Here is a 26,717-nt window from a genome sequence, read left to right on the forward strand (position 1 = left end):
ACAGATGGAAAGACTGGTTTTCTAAATATACTAGAAATAAACTAGAACTGAGTTAGTGACAGTGCTTGCTGAGGAGCATATGGAGTCTGTAGAGAGGGGCCTTCTCCCGGCAAAGCCACTGTGGGGTCAGATCCTCTCCCAAGAGCTGAAGGCTACACAGAAAATGAGCGCTGTTCTCATTGCAGCTAAGTCACAAGGTAGGGTTTTAGGTGGCCGATCTGCAGGTCCTTGTGCTTACCTTGGGGATTTCTTGCACGAGTTAGCTAGAAAACCACAACCCCTCTACTTTGCAGCCCTGAGGCTCCAGGTGTCCTTTCTCGGATTCCCTGGGCAGCTCTGTGACCTTCTGCTGGGCACACAGGTACCGGGTAACCACCACACAAGGGGCTGGCCTCAACTGAGTCTTCTTCGCGCTCCTGCAACACACAGGCTGAAGACAAGACCGCAGCCTGCTCTCGCAGGAAGTTATCTCGAAAACAAGGCAGTTTTGTTTTGACACAGCTCAGGGAGTACGAGACAAGAAGCGGGCACCAGGAGCTCCGCGCTATGGGAGTTTCTCTTCCCTGGAGCCACCGGGCAGGACAGCGGGGCCGGAGCTGGGCCCCGTGGCATGGGAGGTGAGTGCCAAGGCGCAGGGGGCAGCCCTTGTGGGGTCGGTACATCCCTGGGCACGCCGAGACACCCCCGGGACCGCGCTGAGCACCAAGGCTCAGCCTCCCCGCGGTGCCTCGGGCCTTCCTCGCCTCAGGCCTCGCGTGGGGGGCGGCGGGCGGAGGGGACGCGGGGCGGAGGGGATGCCCGGCCGGGCCCTCCTGAGGCACGGGCAGGGAAGGAGGGAAGGAAGGAGGGCGAGATGCAAGGGGGGAGCCCCGGCGGCCCCACCTCGGGCTGCGTGACGCGGGTTGCCATGGCCACCCGTTTACGCTACAAGGCCCGGCGGGGGCGGGCGGCGGGCGGGGCCGCTTCAGCACCAGGGCGGCCGCGGACAGCAGCGGCGGCGGCGGCGGCCCCGGCTCGGCGGCGCCTCTCCCGGTGCGGGCTGCGCGGCTGCGGCGCCGGGGCCCTGCGCCACCCGGCTCCGGGGGAACCCTCGCGGTGAGTCCGTCCCCGTCCCCCTCGCCGACCCCGGCCGGGAGCACGGCCCCGGAGCACGGCCCCGCCGCAGCGGCAGGGCGGTACCGGCGGCGGGCGGTACCGGGCGGTACCGGGCGGAGCGGCGGCGGCGGCCCCGGCCGGGGCGGGAGGGGGGGGGGGGCTCCTCCAGGCGGTACCGGGCGGGCGGGTGGCGTCCGGCGGCGCCGCCCCGGGAAACTTTGGGAAGCCCGGAGCGGTGGGGCCTCGGTGAGGAGCTGCCTGACGGAGCCGGCAGCACCGATCCGGCAAGTTTTGTCGGCTTTTGGAAAGAGCGGTGCGGTAAATGCGCTGTTATTTATTTATTTATTTATTTATTTGGGGGGGGGGGGGGCGCGGGGGGCTCGTCTTAACGTCGGTGTTCGTTTTGCATGAATCCTAAAAACTTGTTGAGTTTTGGGTGGGATGGCCGCACTCGCAGCAGGGTGCTGCTCACGTCCTCGTGCCCAGCTGGCAGCAGGGTGCTGAGGTCCAGGTGTCACCCAGCACCCGCCCAGCACCCCCAGCACCGGTGCTGTGCCGTGCCTCGGGCCTTTCGCCGTGTCCAGCGAGGGCCCTCCGGGGTCGCGGCCGGCAGGAGGTCAGAGCCGAGGTCCCGGCCAGATGGGATTCTCCGAGGTGAACTCCACGAAGCGCTCTGCAAATAGGTATTGCTGCTCTGTGCCAAACAGAGCCGGCTTACAGAGACTCGGGTCAGCAAGAGCGGTTTGTAATTCTGCCTTCCCAACACAGAAATGCATCTTCAGTGCTGGCTGCCTGCTCGGAGCCACAGGCACGTCTCGTTGGTACATCTGTTAAGGCACTGCGAATCTTTAGGCATGTTTATTATTCCATCAGAAAGAGCATGGTTGGCTGCACAGGCATACACGTTGTCTTCCGTGTGCTGCATTAACAGTAATAGTTTTTTCATGGCTCCCATAAAAAGCAACAAGGTAGGTATGAATAATGATGCGGATCACTGTTAAAGGCCAAGAAATGAATAATAAATGAAAGTGAATCGGGAGCAGGGACTCTCTCTCCCCCACTTTCTGCTCGTGTTCTCCTTAGAGTCAGGTGTGGCTCGTGTCTGTCCCTCTCAGACACGTAAAAACGTCCCCCTGCCCTGTTGTCTTCCTGTGTGCTCTGGCTGCAGCAGCCAGGAGCAGGGAGTGAGGGCTGGATGTGCACAGGGGAGAACTGCAGGGCCAGGATTGTATCTTCTCCTCCTCCTTTATATGTCAGCTTTCTTGCATTCCCACAGCTGAGTTTAAAGTGAACAGTAACAATTCTTCTAATTTGCTGTTGCTGCAGATCTTTGGCCTCGTGGTAGTGTTGCTTGCACGCCATCCCTGCCCAGCTATGCATTAAAGGCATAACTTTACAGTAAATTCAGTTTTGTTGCCTCATTAGGCATCAGACATACAGCACTGTATTAAGAACTGTGTGACCTGTAATGATTCAGCTGCCAGAAGGAGAGACGTCTAATGCTGACCCTTGTGAGCAAAGACCTGAACTTAACTTCCTGCCCTGCAGAGCGTGGAAACAGCTCCTGCTCAAGTTCAGAAGTAACTGCTGACACAGTAGGCTCCAATAATTCATGAATCCCCTATAAATCAGATAAGTGGATAAAACTCCTTGAAGGATCACATTGAAATCACATTCAGTTGAGTTATTTTGGAGAGTAAATTACACAGCGTTTAGGCTGGTAGTAGAAATTAATTCTTTAATTAACACTGCTCGAAGGAATGAAATTCTAGCCTTATTTTCAAAATGCTCTTAATCCAGATCGGTGTCACAGCCTTCCTGGTCCTCAGCTCCGATGATCCGGAGCTGTGGCTGTGGGTATCCTGCATGTGGGACCCGGGGCAGGTTTGGTCTGTGCCATCAGCGCTTCGCCACGGGGAGGGGTGAAAATGTCAGTAGTTTGGGCTCTGCTTTGCCTCTTGCATTAATGCTGAGTTACCCCATGGCAGATCACCCTGAGATTATCAACAGTGTTTGTTGAATTCCCAGTAGCATGATAGCCGTCTTTATAGGGGGAAAGTATTTGTCTTATGGATGAGAGACACATATATGACATGCAAACGTAGAGAAGAGTAGAAGAGAGCTCAAACTTTACCTTACCTCAAGCCAAATGCCCAGCCATGCACATACTGGGCCAGTTCTGCTCCCATTTACACCAAGGGAATTTCTGCTGTGAGAATTGAATTAGTACCATTGGGATTCAAATATTATCTGTATATTTATCTATCTATCTATGTACCTACCTGCCTACCTGTCCATCTACCTGTCTGTCTCTTTTGTAAGTCACAGTCTGGCTTTCTCCCTTTGCCATCATGATCTTTATGCAAAAAGTTATTCAAAGCACCAGTACAGACTCTGAGATACCGTAGGGAATTGGCAATCTACCTACCATCCACTGCCATGCAGAATTAGAGTGCAGTCTATAAAGAAATAACGTAGATAACTGTAAAATTTGAGCTTAATATTGAACACAGCTTCTTCATGTTGCAGGAGTGTTCGTGGATAAATTAACATTTCCTTTTTTTCCTAAGCAAGATATTTTTGTGGCTCTAAAAAAACATTTCTTTCAGTACATGTTAACAAAAAAATTGTTTTCTTCCGTGAAACGCTATAAACTGGCACAGCAGATGTCAATTTATGTCAGCATCAGCTGATTTTCTTCTCCATTACCCTTTCTACTGGATCTTTGCTTATCTAGCAGGTCCTGCCTTTTTGACATCCAATGTCATGTCGAATGCTTTTTCACATTTGGTGATAGAAAGCTTGACTCAGTCTGTCTCAAAACTTGGTGTCGTCATCCACATGATGGTCATTATGCATTATTGATAGTGATGGAAAAGTCATGAGTACTCGCATCTTTGCTGCAGGGCTCTAGCCTTTTTCTTTGGTTTATCGTTGCTTTATCTTCTCGCTGCATTTTAGTACTGGTGTCAACAGAGGCATTTCATTCTCCCTTCACCATGGAAGAGCAGCAGTACCCTGATGCTGGTGCTGCAGCCGTAATCCTTTGCTTGATGTAGTTTGAATTTTGAGTTTTGCAGTTTTTACTTTATCACAGAACTCTGGAAGACATTTCAGTTACCAAAAAGCTATTTTCTAGGAGAATCTTGGCTCTTACTGATGCAGCATTAAGAATAAACTCCCGTACAGCTAGTGCTTGAAGTTAATAAATAATTCATGTATTTTCCCCAATTTTACAATGTAACTCACGAACCTGGGAAAATAGCATTAAGAAGAAATCCCGCTACTGTACTGTGTAGTCAGAGAACAAGTTTCTAATATAAGTATGGAAATGAATTCAAAAATACATGAATTATATTTATATATTAACATTGCAAGCACAAATAGCAATAAAACCAAACAGCTGGGGACAGAGTGATCTTGGAACAGGACCCAAATTCCCCGTATTATCAGTTACGTGAGACAGATTCGGGGGAGGGTGCCAGCAAAACCGGGTCCAGGATACAGCAGTTTCTTCCAGCTCGATTTCAGCTCGCCACGTACCGTAGCAGTCACGAAGAGCCTTTATTCCAAGGGATCCTAAGCTGCTTAACAAATCAGCCTGGAGACTGCGCGGAGTTCAGGTCTTCGGCCATAAAATGAAAATACTTCTGGAGTGAGGCAGGATAATTGCTTAGCAGCAGATCCTTTATAAAACACGCGGAGCAGAGCAGGAGTGATACCGAGAGGTCTTTATGGAACGTGATGCCATTCGTCTTCAGCTCGCTGGCTCACCCCAAGGAAGCCTCTCCAAGTGCACGGTACTACAGTACGTACTACCAAAATTCAGCCTCCATACGTCAGTGGCTCTGTACTGATTCAGAAAAAAAAATGCATTTCATTGATTGAGTCGACTAAGTACACCTTCCAGCGAGGCGCAGCGCTTTTTGGGATGTTCAGTAAAAGAAGAAATCCGTTCAATCTTCTGTGCACGTTGCGTTGGAACCCCCTCCACGGGACACAACCACAAGCCTGGTGGTTTCCTCTGATGCTTTCCTGACCAGGGCCGTCCCACCAGGCTGCTCTTGGGCTGCTCTGCCACTGCTGTACCTCGCTGGCTCTCCCTTGGTGTAGAAGAGGAGAGGAAGCCTCCGGAGAGTTTATGGGGAGAGCCTTGACTTCATGATGCCCTCCATCTTCAGAAAACAGCCTATGGCACTCTGCACAGCTCATCCTTCCTCCTCTGGCATTCGAAGAGGAGAGACAATTGTGCGGATGGCTAGTAGATGGCAAAGGAGGGTTGTTTCATTCCTTACCTTGCCGGCTTTTGCTGCAGTTTAGTCATAATAATAGAGTTTTTGGTAAGTGAGCTTTAGGTTGAGTCACTGGTATCTCGAGCGAGTAAATAGGTTTTGGTATTAGTCTGGCGGGCTGCGGAGAGCGATCGTGCACTGCATGGGGAAGCGGGGAGAGCTGAGAGTGCCCGAGCAACCCTCACAGGTGCTGAAGCCCAGGGGGGATGCGGGCACCCAGCAGGTTTGGGGGCAGGACTCCCCTTCGTGGGGCTGGGCAGCACCCAAAGGCAGCGGCCGGCTGGGACCGGGCTCCCAAGCACTGCTGTGGGAAGCAGCGACAGATTCGCGTGCTGTCATCGTGTTCCTTTGCTCATTGTGCACAGAACCACGAGGGTAAGAGGCTTTGAGACGAGTTTGTCAGTGCGCGTCATCACAATTCACGTTTGGAATTCAAGAACAGAAGAATATTATCTTTGAGATAAAATGTAATTGTTGATGTAGTCGTTTTTATTTTTATTTTTACTCAGAAAAAATCCTGGAAGCCACGAGCAGGGAACAATAAAATGATACACTTTTTCCTGTAATGACTGAGTCAATAAAAGGCAGCCATTGAGAATAAAGTCCCAACAGCCAAAGCACTTCTTCAATCTCAGCTGCTGCTTTTATGAACATATTATATAATAATGGGTGTTCACAAAAAAAAAAATACAAAGGTCTCTCTTTCCTTCCCCTAAATATCACCAGGGAAGCCATTAATTCTACTCTAGTGTTAATCTATTCTATCATGATGATATACCCATTAATGGATATCATATATCCATTAAACCTTCCACCCTCGCACAGAAAGAAATAACAATAGTTCATTGTTAAAAAGACCAAACGATGTATTTTTTTAAAGTAACCGCCTATATATCTGTCTGACTTTCCCTCCAGAAGGCCAGACTCTACATGCTGGGACTCTTTTACCTGAGCAGCCTGGAAGCTTGTCCTTGCACTGAAGAAATGACTGCCTTCTCACTCGCAGCCTAACTTCAGCCCTTGCCACCCTAAACCCTGGGTTCCCAGCTGCAAACGGGAGCCATCACCGCATGGATTTGGGGAGCAAGTCAGGGAACATACATTCATTCAATCAGCAGCCCATCGTGGGCTGGAAAGCAGCTGAGAGCCGCAGACAGGTCCTGCCACAGCAAGGACAGTGTGAGGAAACCAAATATTGGGCTTTTGGCAGCAGCAAAAACGTATTCAGTGACAACAATGATTGCTGTAGCATGGCAGAAAACAACACATAATATTCTTAATAAAATTAATATTACAGTCCATACCACACTAGGCTATTACTTCAGTTTTTCCTGCAGATTGTGCTTATGTTTACACTCAAGTCATACTTTCACAATTGTATTTACTCAGAAGCATATATACTTCGGCCTAAAGGACGAGATTGTGGAGCACAGCTCTGCAGCAGGGAGTAAGTTCACATCTACATCAAGTCATACACCAGACAGGGTGCTCCTCGGGGTACTTTAAAGCCTTCTGTAGGTGTTAGGACTTCGTGGGATGGGGCACTAGAAAGAGGGTCTTTGAAGGAAAGCCTACCAAGACTGCCAGGCTGTCAGCACATCCTTGAGAGAAGAAATATTCAGAAGTGCCTGTATAATCAGAAGTGTCTGATTTTTTTACAGTTCCTGCTTAGCTTGTCAAAGGGCCATTTGGTGCATGGAAATTCCAGCAACAGGCTGAATCCTGGGCTTACTGTAAATGAACCAACAAGCTAGTCTGCCAAGAAATAGACCTTCCTGTCATCTGTACATATTTTTAGGAGGCATAAGAAACCATTTCACGATTTATAATATTCAGTTTTGCTGAGTTGTTACTAGTTCTAATTTTTTGTATAATTCCCCTCTGTCCTTGCTAATTTGCATGTCTATTAATAATATTAACTTCTTATTTTAAATCCCCTAGAGAAAATAGCAAGTTGTTAACATCCTTGCAGAGGATTAAGTGTGACCTGAAACCCAGAGTCTTTATGAGCACTTCTGTGCCTTGCCACTGCTTTTACCTTATCATTTCTGACTTAAAAGGCTATTGTTATGACTGCGGGACTGCCAAGTCATAATGCATGATTTATTATGTACAGCAGGTGACTGGTAGTTAACATTTATCTCAAAAAGGATGTTATTGGTTTTTTTTTTGTTGTTTTTTTTTTTCCCTGCAGCTTTCCCTGGGAGGTTCACGTTTTTATCAGTGACAAGATGACAATTCATATTTTTACCAAAGGATCCCGTGACTCATCCTATTAAACTGCTGGAATACGTGCTTACCAATTGTCCTGCCACGGTAAGTCCATGGGATTTTGCACTTTCTCTGGAAACATTATTCAGGAATTAGTCCACAGCATTCATTCGGTAGTACAAATAATATTTACCTAAAGATGTAACTTCTCAGTGATGTCCACAGCCCAAAATAGTCTAAATATTGCATATCACAGCTATTTTGTTTAAGTTATTAAAGAAGGTTAGTGCAAATGAGAAGATTGACTATACCTCATACCATGCCATTTACAAGGGCATGGTCTGAACCTGAAGGCCACGTAAGAAGCACCCTCATGTGTTGTGAGAAGTGATAAAAAAGCACAATATGTCTGGCCTTGAAAATACTACCCTGTGAGATCCACGTGCAGCTGAGAATGAATGTACTGTGAGTCATGATGGAAAACTTCAACGTCCAAAAAAAACCCCAATCTCCAGGATAACATAACATGGATTATGTATTAGTATCGGTTGCCCAAAGTAAACTCCTTATTTATTTGGTCCCTCCTGAGAACTCTCACGCTACTGAGCCAATATCCTGCAAGATCTCAGTAGAAGTCTAGGCTGCTCAGTTCCTTTTCGCAGCGTTGTGCTGTAGGAGAGTATGGCTGCCCTTGTGCTATACTGTTCTGCAACTCGGTTCAGTTTGGGAGAAGGGACGATGCAGGCTGGTACACAACTGTGTTGTTTTTTCTTGTTCCTTGGGTTGGGTTGGAGAAAAGGTAGGAAACATTTTAGTTCATAATATCTCTGCTTCTCTTCTACGTGCTTGTTTTGCCCTTGAAGGTGATATTCCGTGGCACAGTCCAAGCAAACCACTTTCTGTTTAAGCCTGTTTTGCACACCATCCAGCCTTATCTCATCAGAGAAGAGCATATGGCTTTGAGTTATTATTTGTTATTTCAGGGTAACTAGATGGTAACTGTACTGAAAACTTACGGCAAATCATGCGTTATCTCACAATAACAGGATAAATAAACAGTATCTTCACTGCATGCATTAACAGTAATGGAAGGAAAAACTCATGAAAAACATTGTCAATCTAGTTTAAATATGTTCCCCTTTAGGGTGCCCCAGATGCTTCTCTCATGTGCATTTAAATTATAACCAGGACTCATTCCACATTCGACTTTCTTGCCTTCAGAGCTAAAGCCAGCTGCAGTCCTTAAGTCAGCGAGTAGGCAAAACACTTGAAAATGTCCAGCTTAATAGAGAAATGTATCTTTGAATTAATATAAAACTTTAACAAGACAACACAGAAATCAGTAGTGGTGCATCTAATGTGTATGTAGCAAAAGCAATACAGAGCTCTAGGGGAGAATTGCAATACCTACTTGGAGCAGGTCTAGGGTAAATCCCCAAATGGTAGAAGGCAGGGCTCCTACAGCAGCTGCAAGACGCTTTACTTGATCTCTAAAAGGTCCCCTAGCAACTGATTTCAGGTGCAGACAAAGGTAAAGACAATTGGAGTGTTAAAGTATTCCATATAATTGTTGTGAAGTAGACAAATTGGGTACTAGATAAAAGCAAAGGAAAGAGACCAGAGCTAACACAGCTGCACAAAAACTATTTCAGATGTATTCTGCTTGACAGTGCCAATACATTGCAAATGCTTTGAAAATACACTGAAGCAACATTGTAGAGTATATAAAAAAAGAATCTTAAACGGTTTATTGGTAAAATATGAGCTAAATTTGATGAGACTGTCCTCTAGACTGTATCTGTTTCTATGAAAGTTGCGTGGAACATTAAAGCTGTCATTCGCCTGGCAGATTCTCTTGATTCAGTTGTAAAGCCAGATCTAGTCTTTTTTTTTTTTTTTTTGATGAAGCTGGTATATGGCATTATGTTAAGAGTTGGTTAATTAAATCTTTTATTGTTGTAAAACCAAACTCATAGTTGTTTGGTCCAAACCCTGCTGAAGAACGTTAGAGACCCTAATTTCAATGTATCACTAGCAAAAATGTGTTTAATGATCTCCCACCACCCAAACATTTTTCCACATTGCAACCACTTCATCAGTGACAATTCGAGGACAATCTGGAACTTGAACCAGGGTCATAATCTTCTAACCTTATAATAAGGTTAATATATCACAACACATGACTAGATATGATCCTTTTTATTCTGTGCTTCTCTAGTCAGTATAAGTAAAAGTAAACACCTGGAAAACTATTTTTCCTCATCTCTTTATCTGGCAAAGATCTTAAATCAGGCAGGATTCAGGGGCCATTACAGCACATAGTAACATTTTAAATCCCATAAACAAAAACCTGAAAAAATCTTTAGGAGAGAGTTTCAATAAGTTCCAAATACTGATAAAGTGTAGGGAAAAAAAAAAGAAAAGAAGAGAAAGGAAAACAAAAACCCACCAATTTTCAGTATACAGTTTCAAAGGTTATTTGTTCTTTTCACTGCCACAGTGCGAGAGCAGCCTTCCATTTGTCCATGTACGGACTTTAAGATAGGAAACCGTCAAATGTAAAGTATATGAAATGCTTTTAGCATGTGTGTGTGTGTGCAATCCCAGCGCGGTGCTGAGAAGGAAGCCACCATTCAGCCTGTTTTCCCATGAACCCAGCGCTCCTTCGCCTTCAGCCTCGTCCATACACGGGGCACTTGCAGTGAGCTGCCTCCCCTTCATCCCGTGATCTCCCGTTTTGCACAACGCTGTGACTAATTATAGCCTCAGGACTACTGCTGATTTATTGTCACTGAGGCCTACTTGCATTAATAACTCCTGACATTAGCCTGAACACCTCGGTAAATAAATTTGCCACTGCTTAAGAAACAAGGTTCCTAATGACTATAAAATTGCCTGGAAATTGTTCTTGTTGCCTAACAAGATTAAGGAAAAGAACAAGAGAAAGTCCTTGTAAGAAGGTGCAGAGTTATGTACTGGGTTACAAACTGAAGGAAAATTAGTAAATTAAAAAAAAAGACAACACACTTATCTACGTCTATCTGTAAATTAATTATATTCTTTACAACTTAATTGCCTTTTTTTTCCCAGGAAATTTTCCTTACTTGTTAAAACTGAAGGCATCATTTCAGCACAGAATTCTTGGTATTTGTCATAAGAAATTTCTCAGACATTAATGTTGAGGCTCTGAACTCACAGAGCATCGCCAGATTCTCCAGAAATCACTTTAGAGGAATAAAATTTTGAAGTGCTACTCTTAATGAAGGAGCAGAAGTTATCTGGTTTCCCTTCAATGCAAAAGAAATACCTAATGACATTACCCTTTCTTTCCATTTTAAAATCTTAATATATTGCAATGAAACTGAAAATAATTGATAATGTATAAAAAAAAACAGAGAAAAAGAATGGATTTGAATGGATTTCTAAGCTTACTTAGGGATTCCATATTCCAACATTCAAAAGGTGTTTCAGGTGGGTTCCTCTGGTAAAGAGGGGATTGAACATTCCCTTCTCAAAGCCTGTTACTTCATGTCACAGCATCAACCTTGAAAAGCTCTTTCAAAGTGTTGCAGTATCAGACAAGTCCCACAACATACACGTACAGCTTGCACAGCAGTGCTGACAACGGCCAGTTTGCTAGATCATTAGAGCTGGTCTACCGTAACCTGACTTGTCAATACCACAGACGACAAACTTGGCAGCAAAAGAGTTTATGCAAAACCCTCTCCTCCCAACCTTCTCACTCACCCACAGTTGTACTGCTTCAAAAATTCAGTGTCTTTCTGCAACAGCTATTTTTGACGATAAAAAACGTGATAAAAACGCACTGGGATGTCATAAGGGCTATGAAAGATGGATAGAAGTTTTTCATAATAATTGTTTGCGGTAATAAAGGAGCAAGCGTGCAATCATAATAAGAAATAGCTGATGGTAATGAAGGAATAAGTACGTTGTGTAAAGTAGCTACTGCGGTGGATGGCAATTTCTCTCCCTTTCAGTTCTAATGCCGTATCTTCTAAATGCCTGCAGGAATGTTTGTGTGTAAACTAATATATATATGTATTTATATGCTGTGTACATGGAGTTAATACATCAACAATGTCAGGAGCAACACAGCTGTGCCAGAATTACAGGATTTGATCCAAGACCTTCACACCTACAATTCAGTGGCAATTAAACTCCTATTATTTAGCAATAAATAAATAGTCCTGATTTAGCAAACTTTTTAATCATGTGTTTAACATCAAACATATGGTCGGTTCTGTTCTTTCTAACGAGGCCAGAAAGGTGCTTCAAATTACGTATGTTCTTCATTAGCTTTCTTTGGAGCTGAAACAATACTAGAAATATGTGAGATCTGGCTCAGTATTGTTCCCAAGCCATTTGTCAGTCCACAAATTACTTGAGGTTACTGAAGTACAGTACGTGGAATCTGAAGGCAGGAAATATATGACCACGTACACATACAGCCACTACTGACTAAGAAACAACACTGTACACTTTTCGGTTGTGTTATTACTCAGTGTGATTTTACTTTATTTGCTATTCTTGAGCTTTAGCTAAAAAAACACGTATTAGCCATCTGTCAGCTGAAGCGTTTCTCCGTGCTTCGGTAGTACATTTGCAGTGTTGTCAGGTACCTGAAAATCACTTCTTTCACGTGGCTCATGAACCATGGAGCTGTTTCAGCTCACACGTGAAAACCACAAGTTATCAATGGCTGATGTCAATGGCTGATAAACGCCCCAAATAGCTGTGTGAACTGAAGATTTTTTTTCTCTTTTGAGCAGTGAAGAAAGGTCCCACTGCCTCCCTAAGTTTTCTCTTGCTTCACCTGTTGTGCAGAGCAGCAAACCCAGCTGCAGGCTGAGCACGCTGAGTCGCAGCAGCCAAGAACGGGGGCTGACTGAGAAGGTGTCAGGAGATCACAGTATCTCCCCCTGAGTTGTCACGTGAGTTATGAAAGAGCATTGAAAAACAGTATAATAGGATTCAGCAGCAAAACGTTTTGATTCACTACCTGGGCAAACTACCCCAAAAGAAGCGCGGAAGCTTAGCTAGAAGAAGGGAATGATGCCCGTGGAGTCGGGAAGTTCAAAAAGCCCTCTGGACAGTTTTCATTCTGCAGTGCTGACATCAGCATCAGGAGGCAGTAAGATTAGGACAGGCGTCTTTTATTGCGTGTTAGACACCTAATGCTCAGCAATATTTTCCTTTTTGGGAGTTTGTTAAAAGCACTTCTTCCTTACTGTAATCACACCTAATTATATAATTGCATGATTGTGTTTGTATTCTCAGCATACATAAATCAAATTAAAAACTTAAAGCTTTTAAATTCCCATTACACAAATTTAATTAAAATAAAGTTTCCATATGATCAATTAGAATCGTTTTAAAAACAATATTCCGGGGTTTGCAACATTTGTTTGCTCATTATAAAACGTAAGTAAATAATCTATACTAAGCTCTATCTGCTTGCTTAATATGATGATATGAAGGTGAGAAAATTTTAATTTTGAAACTCCAGAGCTGGAGTTTTATCCCATGTCTTCTACAAGGGCTTCTTTGCATGCTTTGAGAGGGTTTAGGGTATCAGTGCAGACTGGAAGGGATTCTCTTATCAGTTCTGCAAACCCGAACTTGCAGCATTGGATCCTTGCTGTCAGATGGTTAACGGGATAGAAGGGAAAGATTTTGCCTCAGAAATATAGTGGAAATAGGTGCACAGTTATCGGATATGCAGTTCGTAAACCGTAAGAAGTGGTACTGAAGGACACTTGCATACAAATTACCCACAGAAACCGAAGTACATTCAAGGCATATGGCTAGGTAAACAATGAGTGTGTTGCATTGTTTGTGCTTTTTCAAAAAAACTACTTAGTCTTTCAGTATTTTCATTGTCCGAATCACTGAAAATAAAAGGAGATGTCTAGACAGGACAGAAAGAATCAAATTTGCTCATTTTGTTGATTTTAGCTCAGTGAAATTTGTTTGGAGTTTCATTATAACTACGAAGTATTTCATGTTATTAACCTTTGAGTAGTTTTAAATGTAGTTTTAAGTCTGTGTGGTTTACTGCATTGACTTTGAGTCACGGATTATACAATAACACAATGGTTTCTCAGCAGGATTAAAACCTGACTACATTAAAATTCAATTAAAAGCCTGCGAGAAGTGCGGTGGTTGACTCAGAGAGTTAATTCGGATTGTGTCTCAGTGTAAAATTAACTGCTTTATCACTGCACCAAGGAAGTAAGATATATGTTTGTCGTAACGGTGAAATGTCAGGCTGTCTTTATTTGAGCAAATTCTAACATTTTTCTTTTAATTTCTGTTTCTCCATAGTTAGCCAACTGACATCACAATGACTGAGGACTTAGACCACAGATTCAGTAGTCTCACCTGGGATCAGATTAAAATCCTGGATCAAGTCTTAGCGGAGGTAATACCTATTCACGGGAGAGGGAATTTTCCAACACTGGAAGTAAAACCCAAGGATATAATTCGTGTGGTGAAAGAACAGCTCATCGAAAAGCAAATCACTGTTCGAGATATCCGCCTGAATGGTTCCACAGCTAGCCACATCCTAGTGAAGCAGAATGGAACTAGTTATAAGGACCTAGATATCATTTTTGGGGTGGAACTTCCAAGTGAGCTCGAGTTCCAGGTTGTTAAGGAAGCAGTTCTTAATTGCCTATTGGACTTTTTGCCGAAATGTGTTAATAAGGAAAAAATCACTGCCCAGACCATGAAAGATGCCTACGTGCAGAAAATGGTCAAAGTCTCTACCGACCACGATCGCTGGAGTCTCATCTCGCTGTCAAACAACAGCGGCAAGAATGTAGAGTTAAAGTTTGTCAACTCGCTCAGACGGCAGTTCGAGTTCAGTGTGGACTCCTTCCAAATCATACTGGACTCCATACTAAATGTTTACAGAGAAACAGACTGCAAACTAGCAGAGGGCTCTCACCCCACTGTTATTGCAGAGAGTATGTATGGAGACTTCAATGAAGCAATGGACCATTTAAAGTACAAACTGATCTCCACGAGGAACCCTGAGGAGATCAGAGGAGGCGGCCTTCTGAAGTACAGCAATCTCCTGGTTCGTGACTTCAAGCCAGCAGATGAGGCTGAAATTAAATCTCTGGAACGTTACATGTGCTCCAGATTCTTCATTGATTTTCCAGATGTTGCTGAGCAGCAAAGGAAAATTGAGTCATATCTGCGCAACCACTTCATTGGGGAAGAAAAAAGCAAGTATGACTACTTGATGACTCTGCGTGGAGTTGTAAATGAGAGCACAGTCTGTCTCATGGGACACGAACGAAGACAAACTCTGAATATGATTACAATTCTGGCTTTAAAAGTGCTTGGAGAACAAAATATCATCCCAAATGCAGCTAATGTAACATGCTATTATCAGCCTGCTCCATATATCAGTGACAGAAACTTCAGCAATTACTACATTGCTCATGGACAACCGCCTATCATCTACCAGCCGTACCCATTTCACATACAAATGCAAAGCGGCATGGTTTAGGAACACGGTAACCTCCTCAGCACTTAGACCCCTCTCTCTTTCCAGTTCTCTCCGTAATAAACGCCTCATTAAACCAAGTTTTATCATCACTTTTGATTTCAGGACATAATTTTGTGCAAGTTGCCAAAGTTGTGTGGTTGGTCAATGTCTCAAACACCTTTAAGCAGATCATAAAATGAGTAAAATGGTTATTGTTATTCATGATGTATTTATACCCCCATGTGTGTTTGGGCTGTACTTTTCTTTTGGATGAAAAGAGAAGGATATAAATTATTCTAATTTTATAAGACAAAATGCTCTAAGGTCTGGGTTCTAATAAATTCTTAAGCAAAATTTAAACAGTGGAAATGAAAAATTAAGCCTTCTATTGAGGTGCCTCTCAGTAGAAATGCCTAATTCTAGAAATGCTAGTGTTCCGGGCACATTAAACTAAAGCATCCACCAGTTATACACACACAGTTCCAGCAACATTTATTTGCAGCACCTTTTGAAAATACGCATTGATGGTCTGCCTCTCAGTGGACTGAGCTCCTCTTTGTAGGCTCGTGTCTGGTCACTCTCAACTCCCATCAGAGACATGAGGTCCCTCCCCTCACCAGAGTGCTCGTCAGCAGGGGTTAGCAGGAAACATCTCTACCAAGAGCAGAATCAGCCTTTTTGTGAATCCAAAATTTCCGCTGACCTGAGTGAGAGATTTGGCCGCTTAAGCAGTGCAGTGTTGAACCCCAGGATCTGACTCACAGATAATGAAAGAGATACAACTATTCTGATTATAGTAGTCCTGAACAACAAGGTGATAGAACGAGAAAGAAGGTGAAAATTGAGCACATAGGGCTTGCTTTTTATTGCTAATTTGTTATTGATCAGAGATGCTTCAATGCATAATAAATGGAGTCAGGAAAAAAAAAAAAGCCCAAGACCATGTTGTTTTTAAGTGAATTAAATCCTTGGCAGTGGCATTTGAAAAATCTGTTTTATAATAGCAATGTCCTGTGTAAGCTTTGTTACTTGCACACATACACTGGTAGCAAATGAAGATTTGTCTTATGATCAGGAAGTAAAACATTAGATACAAATTTGTGTGTGTTTACCAAAGATAAGTTTTAAACGTCACATAAGTGCCTCCCTGTGCCAGTTGCTCCATGAAAGTTGTAATGCTGTCTGCAATCACGCTAGAGAGCTCCTGAATTACAAAAAGGGGAAGTGAAACGTGTGCCCTTGGTACTCCATCGATGGGTTACAAGGCGCTGGCAGTTCTGAAGTCAGAGAGGTTTGCACCACTGACTTCGGTTTGAGCAGGTTTGGAACAGACAGATCTGAGGTTGTTCTCCCTGAAACGCCTCCAGTTTAGATGCTGAACGTGGTACAGCAAGGAATAGTAAGGAAAAGGAGACAGAAGGGATGTGGCTGTAAAATCAAAACAGTCAACTGGAAATGTAAGCAGTAGTTTCTTACATCTGATGCTTAACATGTCACTGTGTCATGCTGAGCCTTCACTGCTGGTTTAGTTTACGTCCTCCTCCTCATTTCTGAAAGCATTGACTACATTTTATCTGTTTACAAGTGTCAGGTCTTAGAAATTTCTGCTACTTGGAAAAGAGTGTTTGATTTATTTTACACGGAAATATGCTACATATCACTATTTTAAATCAAACATTTCTAAAATGTCTTAAGGTCTATGATGTTCTACTTGCAGTGAGATGTAGCTTTCCTTTTTCCCATTGTATGCCTGTACAGTAGAACAAAGAGCTGTTTAAAGACAAATTTGTTGACCATCGTCACTAAAGTTAAGCCTTTTCTGTAAAATACAGTGCAAAAACCATAGTGCAGATTAACGTGTGAGAAATGCTTGTGCAGTATTAGGAGGGTATACTGATCTACTTGGAAGCCGATTCATTTCGTGATGTCTTCATGAATTATTTTACTATTATTTTTCCTGATTTTTCAAGTGTGTCCAATTCCATGTCTAAAAGCACATTTTATTTCACTCTCACTAGTATTTTTCCATTGATTAAACTATATTTACTAAAATAAGCAATTCTAATTGCTGCGTTATCAGATATGATAGCATGATACTTGCATGTAAGCACTTCTAGGAAAGTCCCTGTCAGAAGCAAAATGGAGTGAAACACAGTGGATTTTTTATTTTTTTTTTTTTCAGTTGAGCTGTTTATAATTCAGAAGGTACCTTTACATTTAGTTTGGTATTTACCAAAATAAATAGCACTGTGAAATTCTGTAAGAGCCTTGCTTAGGTTGTGGCCCTGCTATCGCTTGTGCTTCAACACTCAGCACAAGTGACGGGCAGGGCTGAAGAGCTTCAAGCTGGATTGTGCGCAGCTGAGAGTTTTAGATGAATCTGCAGGAGTTAGGCATCCACGCGCCTTCATTTTCAGGAGAAATTGGGCTCCTGGGCTCCCTAATTTTGCTTGAATACCTTAGTCCATCAGCATTGACCTGTGACCTTAATGTAATGTAGCTACGTCAACTTATTGCTCCTCCACTCCTGGTTCTCTTGCTCGCTGGGTGGAGAAATGGGTTGATCTCCAGAACCAGGAAACGTCCACGAAGGGGCATTTTCAACATACCGTGTATATCCAGTGACCTGGAGAAATATTTCAAGAAGTTGTTGTGGTTTTGTTTGTTTGTTTGAACCAAGAAGTAGAAACGTGAATCACCCTGCATGAAGGACTATAATTCTTTTTTGAACCAGACATTGTGAAAATGATGAACTAGCTCTGGATTGATATAAACCAGCCTGTCCACTTGTACAGCAACTGTTCATTTAAATATATATATTTCACTCTCTTACATCTCTGTTTATACATCCAGGTTAGATAAGGAAGGGCTCAGCCAAACTCCACTGAGTTAGTGGGGAGAACCCACCTAACTCTGGTGGGTTTTGTGTGAGATCCCAGAAAAGAGTAAAGGACTTTTGTGAGTACCTACAGGTAAAGGTACAAAGACATCAATATGCAAAAATGTCTCAGGTATAAATAAACCCTTTATGTGTATTAAAAAGGTCTTGTATTTCTTACCTAGAGGTAGTTCCATTTTGAAGGTTCAGTGGGGTTTATGATTTTATATATTTATATATATAAAATCTCACATGTCCACACATACACAGACAATTAACAAAATCTGATATTTTTAAATATTTCCTTCCATATGTTGTCTTGAGACCTGGCAGCAGTATTTGACGGGGAGATGGTTTTTAAAGTAGAATTGATTCTGTAAAATAATAATAAAATGAGGATGATGTTGTATAGACTGCTGCTTGCAAAACACTGATATCAATATGTACGATGAAATACTGTAACCTCTTCTCCGGTTGTTATCTATTTTAATATGTGCAAATATAAATCTACAAAGAATTTTATCGAGTTTTCTCAGTACCAGTATCCTGAGCTTCGTTTACGTTATAATTATATCTTGTTGTTATGATCTGTTTAATAATTACAATACTTAGAAATTGTAATGCTGATTTTATTTAATCACATAAAACTTCTTACAGTTTACAGCTTACAGTACTCTAATGTTGTCAGGACATAAGTGTGAAAGTTTAAAGTGCTTTCCTAAAAAATGTCATTTGAATTTTGTGTTATATTGTAAAAGGTCCATTGGAAGCATATACTTTATGGTAGTTCCTTTACAATGCAATTTGTGAGCTTTACACTCCACACGTTACAAAGGTTTTTGCAACGGATAAAAGAAATGTAAAATCGTCCTCAGTCAAGATGTTGTCTGTTGTGTTACACTCGTCCTGTAAAATAACGGATCTGATTTACCACCGCGTCCCTTCAGTTTTCTAGCTGTGTAATTTGACTGACGTTAGAGGAGTGATTTCAGTGCGAATCTGGAGTTACACAGGTGTCTATTCAATATGACTTTTAGAAGTATCTGGAGAAAGGCCAGCACAGAGAGGTTAGGCAGGTCGCAATGACCAGGATTCTTACAGATCAGGTTTTGTTCAATAAGTTTGCCTGTGAAACTAAAGAAATGCAAGGGTATTCAGGAACAAAGCTGTTACAGATGAAGGAAGTATTTCACTTAATGTGCCATCTGAAGCTGTTGAAAAAAATATTGTAATGCTAAAAATGTGTACTAATCACACAGATTTGTAGGTCATTAGTCCACAGTGTTGACTAGTGCCTTTGGGTATTTGGGGAGCAATCATTAAAATAACTTTCTTGTTTAATGTATGGTTTGCTTGTAATACATTTGTTATTCTGGCTGGACGTCAGTTCGAGTGTGCAGACTTCTTTCTGGGGATGTCTAGCAGCCAAACTGGAGTATCATAACTGCAGCAGCGTGAAAGATTCGGTTATGGCTTGTTGGGTCAATAAACCACAAACTCAAATTTAGCACCGATCCACTGTCAGACATTTAAGGCTACAGAACAATCAGATGCTTGTGAACATCTACGATACATTTCAATGCTTCTACACTAGTTTGCCAAACAGGCTTGTGTCAAATATTCACATTTTAAGTGCCTAGTTACATATTTATGTAATAAAAACATGACTGTCTGCTGGGTAAATAAAATGAATACTTAACTTGACAAATTATTTGACTCTACATATGCATAAGAATACAATTTACCTACTCTGAATGCACATTCACATCAATTTGAACATGTATTTATCCAGGCTCTGGAATTGTCATCGAGCATGAGCACGGACTGGGCAGTAACAAAAGATGCTGCTTTGGTTAACGTGTAGTAAAGGTGCGGCTGTTTGGTGGAAAAGGGAAGCAGAAGCAGCTGGAATTCGTGTGCCTTGGCAGCCTGAGGATGCCCAGAGGGGCTTCGCAGGCATTGAGCTGTGCCCCCAAAGCCCCTCTGCTATCAAACATTGCTGCAGGAATGCAATGTACTTGGGAAGTCTGGGAAAGCTTTTTTTTTTTATATTGTTCAAAACATGCTCTGTCCCCTCTTTTTTCAGAGGGGAATGGAGAAACCTTTGTAAAGTCTCTGCCTTCCTATTTTTCAGCCAGAAATAGACATTTAATCGTAATTTCATTTCCTGAGCATTTGTTTTCTTTTATGCAGCCAGATTTTTAATGGTCTGCCTCTTAATAAAAAAGTGGGGAAATGGGAAGGCAGCCCACATAGGGGATTTTCTCTTCCTCAGAAAAGTTCAAAATCTAAAGTAATACATGAAGGAAATGGAGGGCTGTTTTATTTTCTAATCTCAGCCTCCCCCCATGTTTTTTCCCCATCAGCCTCCATCATTAACTACTATTTCATAAGCAAGTGATTTTCTTTTTACCAGCTGCTTCCATATTCAGCTCTATTTCATCTTGTGCCATTGCAGAACCTGTGCTTCTGAAATCACAATTAGTTACCATGGAAAGCAATTCAACAGCGTAATAAATACACTCGGAGGCCACTCACTCAGCTACGTATTAAAAAATAAAAAAATATATATCCTCCAGAAAACTGGATCCAGATCACATGCATATATGTTCATGGGCAAGTGTGTGCTTACAGGCATACACGTAAATGTAATTTTTTACTATATTTTCCTAGTATCCTGGATATGTGAGAACTGCACAGAATAGGAACCCCAACCAAGATGCAGCCCCTTGCAAACACTGCCCTCTACTATGAGCCCCTTTTCTCCATCTTCTGCTTGATTTCTCTGCAAACATTCTCACCTTGAGTCTCCATGGCTCACCACAGCCCACCAAGCCAGCTGGGTCTGCTGGGTGCTGCTGCAGTGCCCTTGCCATCGATGCCCATCACTTCTTCCCCTGGTGTTGTACCAGCTCTGGACATTTTCCACACAATAGGCTGAAGCTGCAGCTTGTAGTTTTGCCTAAAAGATAAAAACTGATGTTGAAGTGTATCTCTTTTTATTATATTGCCTGCTTATCCCTGGGAGTTCCCAGCTAATGAAATTTTCCAGTAACGTCTGGATTCATTACCTGCCTCGAACAGTTTATATACCCCATCAGGTTGGTACAAAGAGCTGTGAACTTCTCCTATTAAAGTACCAGCAACTCGTTACACCTCTTTAGAAGTCGATTAAACTGCAAGTTACAGCCCCAACACTTAGTCATATTTTCAATCAAAAGAGCTGTTGCAGGATTCAACAGCGTGCAGCAGAGTCGATATAGTGCTAACCTCTAAATTATCCACCGATTATCCCTTTCATTAAATAATGTATTATGTCAATGAATCAATGAATTTCCCAACTCTTATTATAGGAAACAAGATCATCGGATGCTTTCCCACCCAGCGTGGCAGCCTGAACATGCTTGATGTGGCTCTCGCTGACACCACACACGAGAGCATCAGAGCATCGGGGCATACAAGAATGTGCCCATCTGACCCGGAATGGGAAAAGCTTCCATCACTTCTGAGTCTTCACAGGAAAAGAGATCGCAGAACAAAAGCCACAGAAAACATGTGGGAGCAGCAAATTTTAGGTAAAAGTTTGGCTCCCCTTGAAGTGAATAAGGTTATTAAATTGGACTATAAAACAGAGCTACGGCAAATTGTAATAAAAACAGAAACATTATGAAATTAGAAGTGGTTTTGTTCTTCAGGTTTTCAAAACCAAGTGATTTGCCTTTATTAAAACTTGCTTTTAATATCTTTAGATTAAAAACAGTTTTTAAATATTTTTTGGTTGCATCTCACTTGGTTTGCTCCCCACACTTCCTTTTCTTCCCTTTTGCCCACCCTCCTGGGTTCCCGTTTGTGCTGGGATATCATCATGGCTTAAAACAATGAGCAGTAGTGCAGTGACAATGCTACAGGGAACCACATCACACACAGTGCAATTCAACGTTTGGGAAATTGAAAAAACTTGCCAATCGCTTCCATTACTGATAAAGAGCAGAGTGCAAATATTCTGTGTATTTTGGCTTTCACGGTGATTTGGATTTGCATAACAGTGTATTAGTCAATACAACATGTTTGTGTTAAACAACCAAAGGGTAACAGCTTGTCTTATAGAGTAAGGCTGACAAATGAAATGCCACTTTGGCAGCTGGGTGCATGCAGCGAAGGGAGGGAGCCTGCCCTGGGGCTCGTGCTGTGTTCTGCCAAACCCACACAGGCACCGAGCACAGACACAGGCACAGTTGGGCCAGAGGGATGTGATGAAGTTAACTGCTTCCTTACTGCTGTGCAACCACCAATACCCAAGTCAGGTGGCTGCTTTTAATTATTATTATTTCATTATTCATCCCTTATTTAATAATTGTGCAGCTAAGTTCCTTCATGATGTGCTTAGGCTTTGTGCAACAGCAGCAGGAAAATAGAAGCACATCCCCTGGAACGCCACATCCCGGGATCTGTCGAAGTATCCCAGCATTGGTCACCCCAAAGCAGCAGTTCTCCTGCCATATAGCTCCAGCTAAAGTGGAAGAGCGAAGCTGCTGTGCACAGGCACCTATTTGCCAGATGAAAAATGGGGTGCAGGCACTCCCCCCCACAACCCAAGGGCTCCCTGGGGGCACATGGAGAGCTCAGGCTGCCTTTGGGAGTTGTAAGCACTGCCAGAGGTGCATGGTTGTAGGCTGGGCACATGGATTTTGTGGGGCTTGAGCCAGCAGTGCTTGACTACGAATTTATAGTATGGTGCTTTCAGATCACTTTTCTCCAATTAAGTTGTAGATCTCAAAAATATGTAAGAAGACTCAAGAAAATAAGAGGAAAGTACAGATTCAGGCTTGGATTTTTTTTTTTTCCCCAGTCAGTTGCATCTTAGATGCTGTAAAATCCAGTTTTTAAGTCACTAGAAGTCATTAGAAATCCTCCCTTCTGTACCAATGAGGCCTGGATCTGGCTCAGCCCTATGCACATGGGCTTTTGCTTCTGATTTAACATGAACAGAAGATTTCAAGACTTCATTTCATTCAAAAATGCATGTTCTGCTCCTCCTGCCTTCTCCCCATCTCCGATTAGAAGCCTCCCTCAGGGTGTTCATTAGGGCCTGCACTGACGACCCCAGCAGCAGCTCAGCCCTGTGCCAGCCCCGCAGGCAGGGCCTGTCCCTCTGCAGCAGGGTGCTGTCAGTCCCTTGCTTTTTCCTCCTTGTGCGAACATGCTTGGTGTGCTGCTAAATGAGAAGGGAGAGGCGAATGCTCCATCAGCCTGAAAACCAATGACACCGCGCTAATGAATGCAGCGAAGCAACTGAACCAAAGTGAGCCCTCTGCTTCAGTAGAAAACCAAAATAATTGAAATTGCAAATGACAGCTTCTCCAAGACATTGCAGAATTAGCAGGTGTGAGCACTGTTTGCTGGTGGACAGGTTCCTTCCCCAACCCATGCTTGTTTAACATGCAGCCATCCACCACAACAGGACGATCAGGGATCAGAACTGCTGATCCACAGCCTCCTGAGACAAAGCTGCAATTTAAAATGGAAACTAGGCCAGGGGAGAGCACATCACAGAGGTGCAAGGAGCTGGGAGCCACAGCCATGTTGCTGGCAGTGAACAGGGGCCTGTGCTGCCGACCCCGCAGACCAGGGACCTTCCTGAAGTGGCCTTGAGGTGTGCCACACAAAACCCACTACCCCACAAGAGCTGCCAAAAGGGCTGCTCTCCATCAGACACCCGCTCACATTTGGCTGAAGAAGGTGACAGCCATGACATTCACTGTTAGGACAAACCAGTGATTTCCACAAGAAAGTCTCGCCCTCCTCCCAGTCAGCTCTGGGCAGGGCAGGAGGCAAGAGCTGGGGTTTGGGCTCCAGCCTGAGGAGAGAAAAGGCTGGTGACAAGCTCTTGACACATTTTCACACTGTATCTGCAGAAAGCCAGCGAAGAAGGACTGCAACCTGGAACCAGGGCCAAATTCATGTTTCTACAGAGCTGAACTTGGTCACTGAGCCCTGCTGCGAGCTCCGGCTCCACCGAAGGCACCCGGCCAGGCCTGCACTGCATGTGCTGCTCCTACTCCTCCACAGCGCCAGGCATCTCCCCACAGCCTCTGTGTTGGGTTTCCATAGATGAAGAACTACCTGCACACTCTGTTTATCAGGGTGAGATTGGGCAATCTCAGCATCGCTGATTTGGGAGGCAGAGTGGAAACTTTTGACATTTACATCTTCTGCCCATTGACCATGAACAAGGTCCCCCCTGCCCCACTCCTGCTGGGGACAGCAGCTCTATGGAAACACCGCTGGACATCATTATTTATGGTGCTTTAGTCACCCTGGAAACAAAGTAGATGCTACCAGACATGACTTTTAACACAGCTCATTATGTCATTAGTGTCAGTGCCACTTAACAACTGGCATATACCTTCCCGGGACAACGCTGGCGGCATCTCCATGGGGATGACCCCGCTCCATGCCACAGTGGGGACACACGCAGGGTGCTCCAGCACCATGGTGTGGCCTGGTGGCTGGCCATGCTGTGCCACCAGGGACTCACTTTTCAGGGAACCCACTGCAAGGGCTCATCCCAGCTGCTATTCCAATAGCTCTGCAGCTCCATGGGGGCATTTCCATGTGAGCAGGAGGCTTGGCTCTCCTTCTCCTCCAGCTAAGAAAGTCAAGGCCCCCTCCTTAACTCTTTTGGGGGCCATCTTTAATTATTATAATTAAATTTATGGGCCGAATGTATTCCTTTAGCTAGCTGTTACAAATTCAATTAAAGACATTTCATAGAACATTTGGATTTTTAAAAAAAAAGTTTCCCTAGTAAGTTACGCATTTGCTAAAAAATACTGTTTGGGGGACAAGAAACCACTCATGAGTTAAGTTGGATTTTGTAAACACCCTGCCCCCAAACATTTCCCACCAACACTCCTGCATGCAGTACTTTGGCCTTTCCTTTCCAAAGGAGGTTCTCAACTCCAAACTTACTGAAGCAAAACAAGTGATTAAATGGGGAAAAACAAACAAAAAACACAAGCAAACAAAAAACCACCAAGAGCAAAGTGAAAGCCATGGAGATGTTCTGTCTCCACGCCATGCCACACCACATCATGGCATGGGAGACCTCCAGCTGCAGGCAGGGAGCCCTTGCAGGCACTAATGAGGAGAGCATTAATGACCTCCTCTGCATTTAATTCCACTCCATGCCCTTTGCCCCAGTGGGCACAGATCAGGGCTGTGTACTCACAGCAAAAGTTGTGCCTTTGTTCTTCTGGGTTCATAATAATGCCTCTTATTTCCTTCTCAGTTCTACATACCTGGAGCCAACTTGTTGATGGGGCTTCACGAAGTCTAACAGCATCATAGCCACACAGGAATGCCATCACTGCAGCCACACAGAGGTTTCGGGGCGATGCACGTATTTCAACAGGCTGATCCTCAACACAGGCAGGTGGCACCTTTCCATGGTGAAACACAGGGATCACTTCCATAGAAATGAAAAACTGATTTAATCTCAATATCTCTCTGGGGCTGGGGCAGAAAGCAAGAAGGGACCATGGGTGAAACAGGAGCTGCCAGCCCATCTTGACAGCCAGCATGATGCCTGCAGCACTCTGCAGCCCAGGGCAACACAGGAAAATAGACACAGGGATGGATGGGTGGGCTGTGCCAGGAGAGCTCCACATGGCCACCAAGAACACTTTTCCAGAAGCATGGAAATTAGCTTTCCTTGTTTCCCCTTGCATGGGAAAGATGAATTTCTTTGGTAGCAGATGATCACCTTTATATCCAGCCCAGCTGGGGGCTGGCCTGGTATAGGAGCAAAGCTTTAGGGGAGAATATGTAAACTAGTAGGGAGACAGATGCTGTGGATTTGAGCCCAAAACACCAAGAATAAATCCAAGTGCCTTCTGGATGTTTTTCAACAGAAAACAAATAGTGTAATTTTAAAGAAGGCAGTAAGGAATCAGTCTTCTGGGGTTTAGGATTTCAGCTACATGCTTTAGATGTAATGGCATTTAGTCTTTTGATGTTCATGTTTACCCCCCGGAATCCAGTGGTCCCCACACCACTCTGCAGGAGCAGGACAAGCTCCCTGTGGACACAGACACAGCCACCTCTGCCACCTGCTTTACAACCCTGCAAGTACTCAGGACTCCTTAGATGCTCTGTGCTGCAGCTGTTGCTTGGTCTAAAGCAATATATATATACACCACCTGATGACATCTTTTTCTTTTGTAGATTAAGGTGTCAAAACTAGTCCAGCCTACCAATAAAAAGCAGCAGCAGGCTCTTCCTCTCTTTCTGGAAGTCTCTTACTGCAAGGCTTGGGCTTGAGGACACTTGTTCCTGTATTGGTCCCATCCCTTTCCACCCCAGCTGAAAACAGCAGGAGGCAGGGATGTCTGGCACCATGACCCCATCTGGCAGGATGGCATTATGGCAACTCCTCCAGCTTCCCACAATGAAGCCTTGAGGGAAGGATGAACTGAAGGTCTCAAACACACTGGCAGAGCTTGGTTGTTGATGTTCTACATGTAACATGCCCTAAGCAAACCAGAGTGATGCTGGTACACATGCAATACAGCCAGCACCTTTCCTCAAGTCCTTAAAAAAAAAAGAGCTAGAAGATAAGTTTGGTCCTGAAGGCAGTGTAAATCCAAAGAGACTTTGCAGAAGCCTCTCCCATGCCCACCACCACCAGACTCTGCCCCCAGGTGTCAATTGTTTTGAAATT

General features: G+C 43.7%; 1 protein-coding gene and 1 long non-coding RNA gene across 7 annotated transcripts in view; one reads left to right on the forward strand and one right to left on the reverse strand.

Annotated features, from left to right (window-relative positions):
• TENT5D (terminal nucleotidyltransferase 5D) lies at positions 1 to 15,215 on the forward strand. 6 transcript variants are annotated; one of them, XM_040572704.1, is made up of 3 exons: positions 1 to 617; positions 7,582 to 7,703; positions 13,944 to 15,215. In XM_040572704.1, exon 3 carries the CDS (start codon positions 13,963 to 13,965, stop codon positions 15,136 to 15,138), a length of 1,176 nt encoding a protein of 391 aa, XP_040428638.1. In that variant the 5' UTR covers positions 1 to 617; positions 7,582 to 7,703; positions 13,944 to 13,962; the 3' UTR covers positions 15,139 to 15,215. The 6 variants fall into 6 exon arrangements, with proteins under 6 accessions (XP_040428638.1, XP_040428637.1, XP_040428643.1 ...); XM_040572703.1 differs by lacking the exon at positions 1 to 617 and adding an exon at positions 935 to 1,095; XM_040572709.1 differs by lacking the exon at positions 1 to 617 and adding an exon at positions 1,304 to 1,408.
• The window catches only part of LOC121077446, a 14,171-nt gene continuing 2,623 nt past the window's right edge, over positions 15,170 to 26,717 (reverse strand). Inside the window, exons 2-3 of the long non-coding RNA XR_005824047.1 lie at positions 20,797 to 20,957; positions 15,170 to 18,901 (exon numbers count right to left, since the gene is read on the reverse strand). This is a non-coding gene — a long non-coding RNA (uncharacterized LOC121077446). The remainder of the gene's footprint in view (positions 18,902 to 20,796; positions 20,958 to 26,717) is intronic.

Source organism: Cygnus olor, chromosome 13 (genome assembly GCF_009769625.2).
Source record: "Cygnus olor isolate bCygOlo1 chromosome 13, bCygOlo1.pri.v2, whole genome shotgun sequence".
Lineage (NCBI taxonomy): Eukaryota > Metazoa > Chordata > Aves > Anseriformes > Anatidae > Cygnus > Cygnus olor.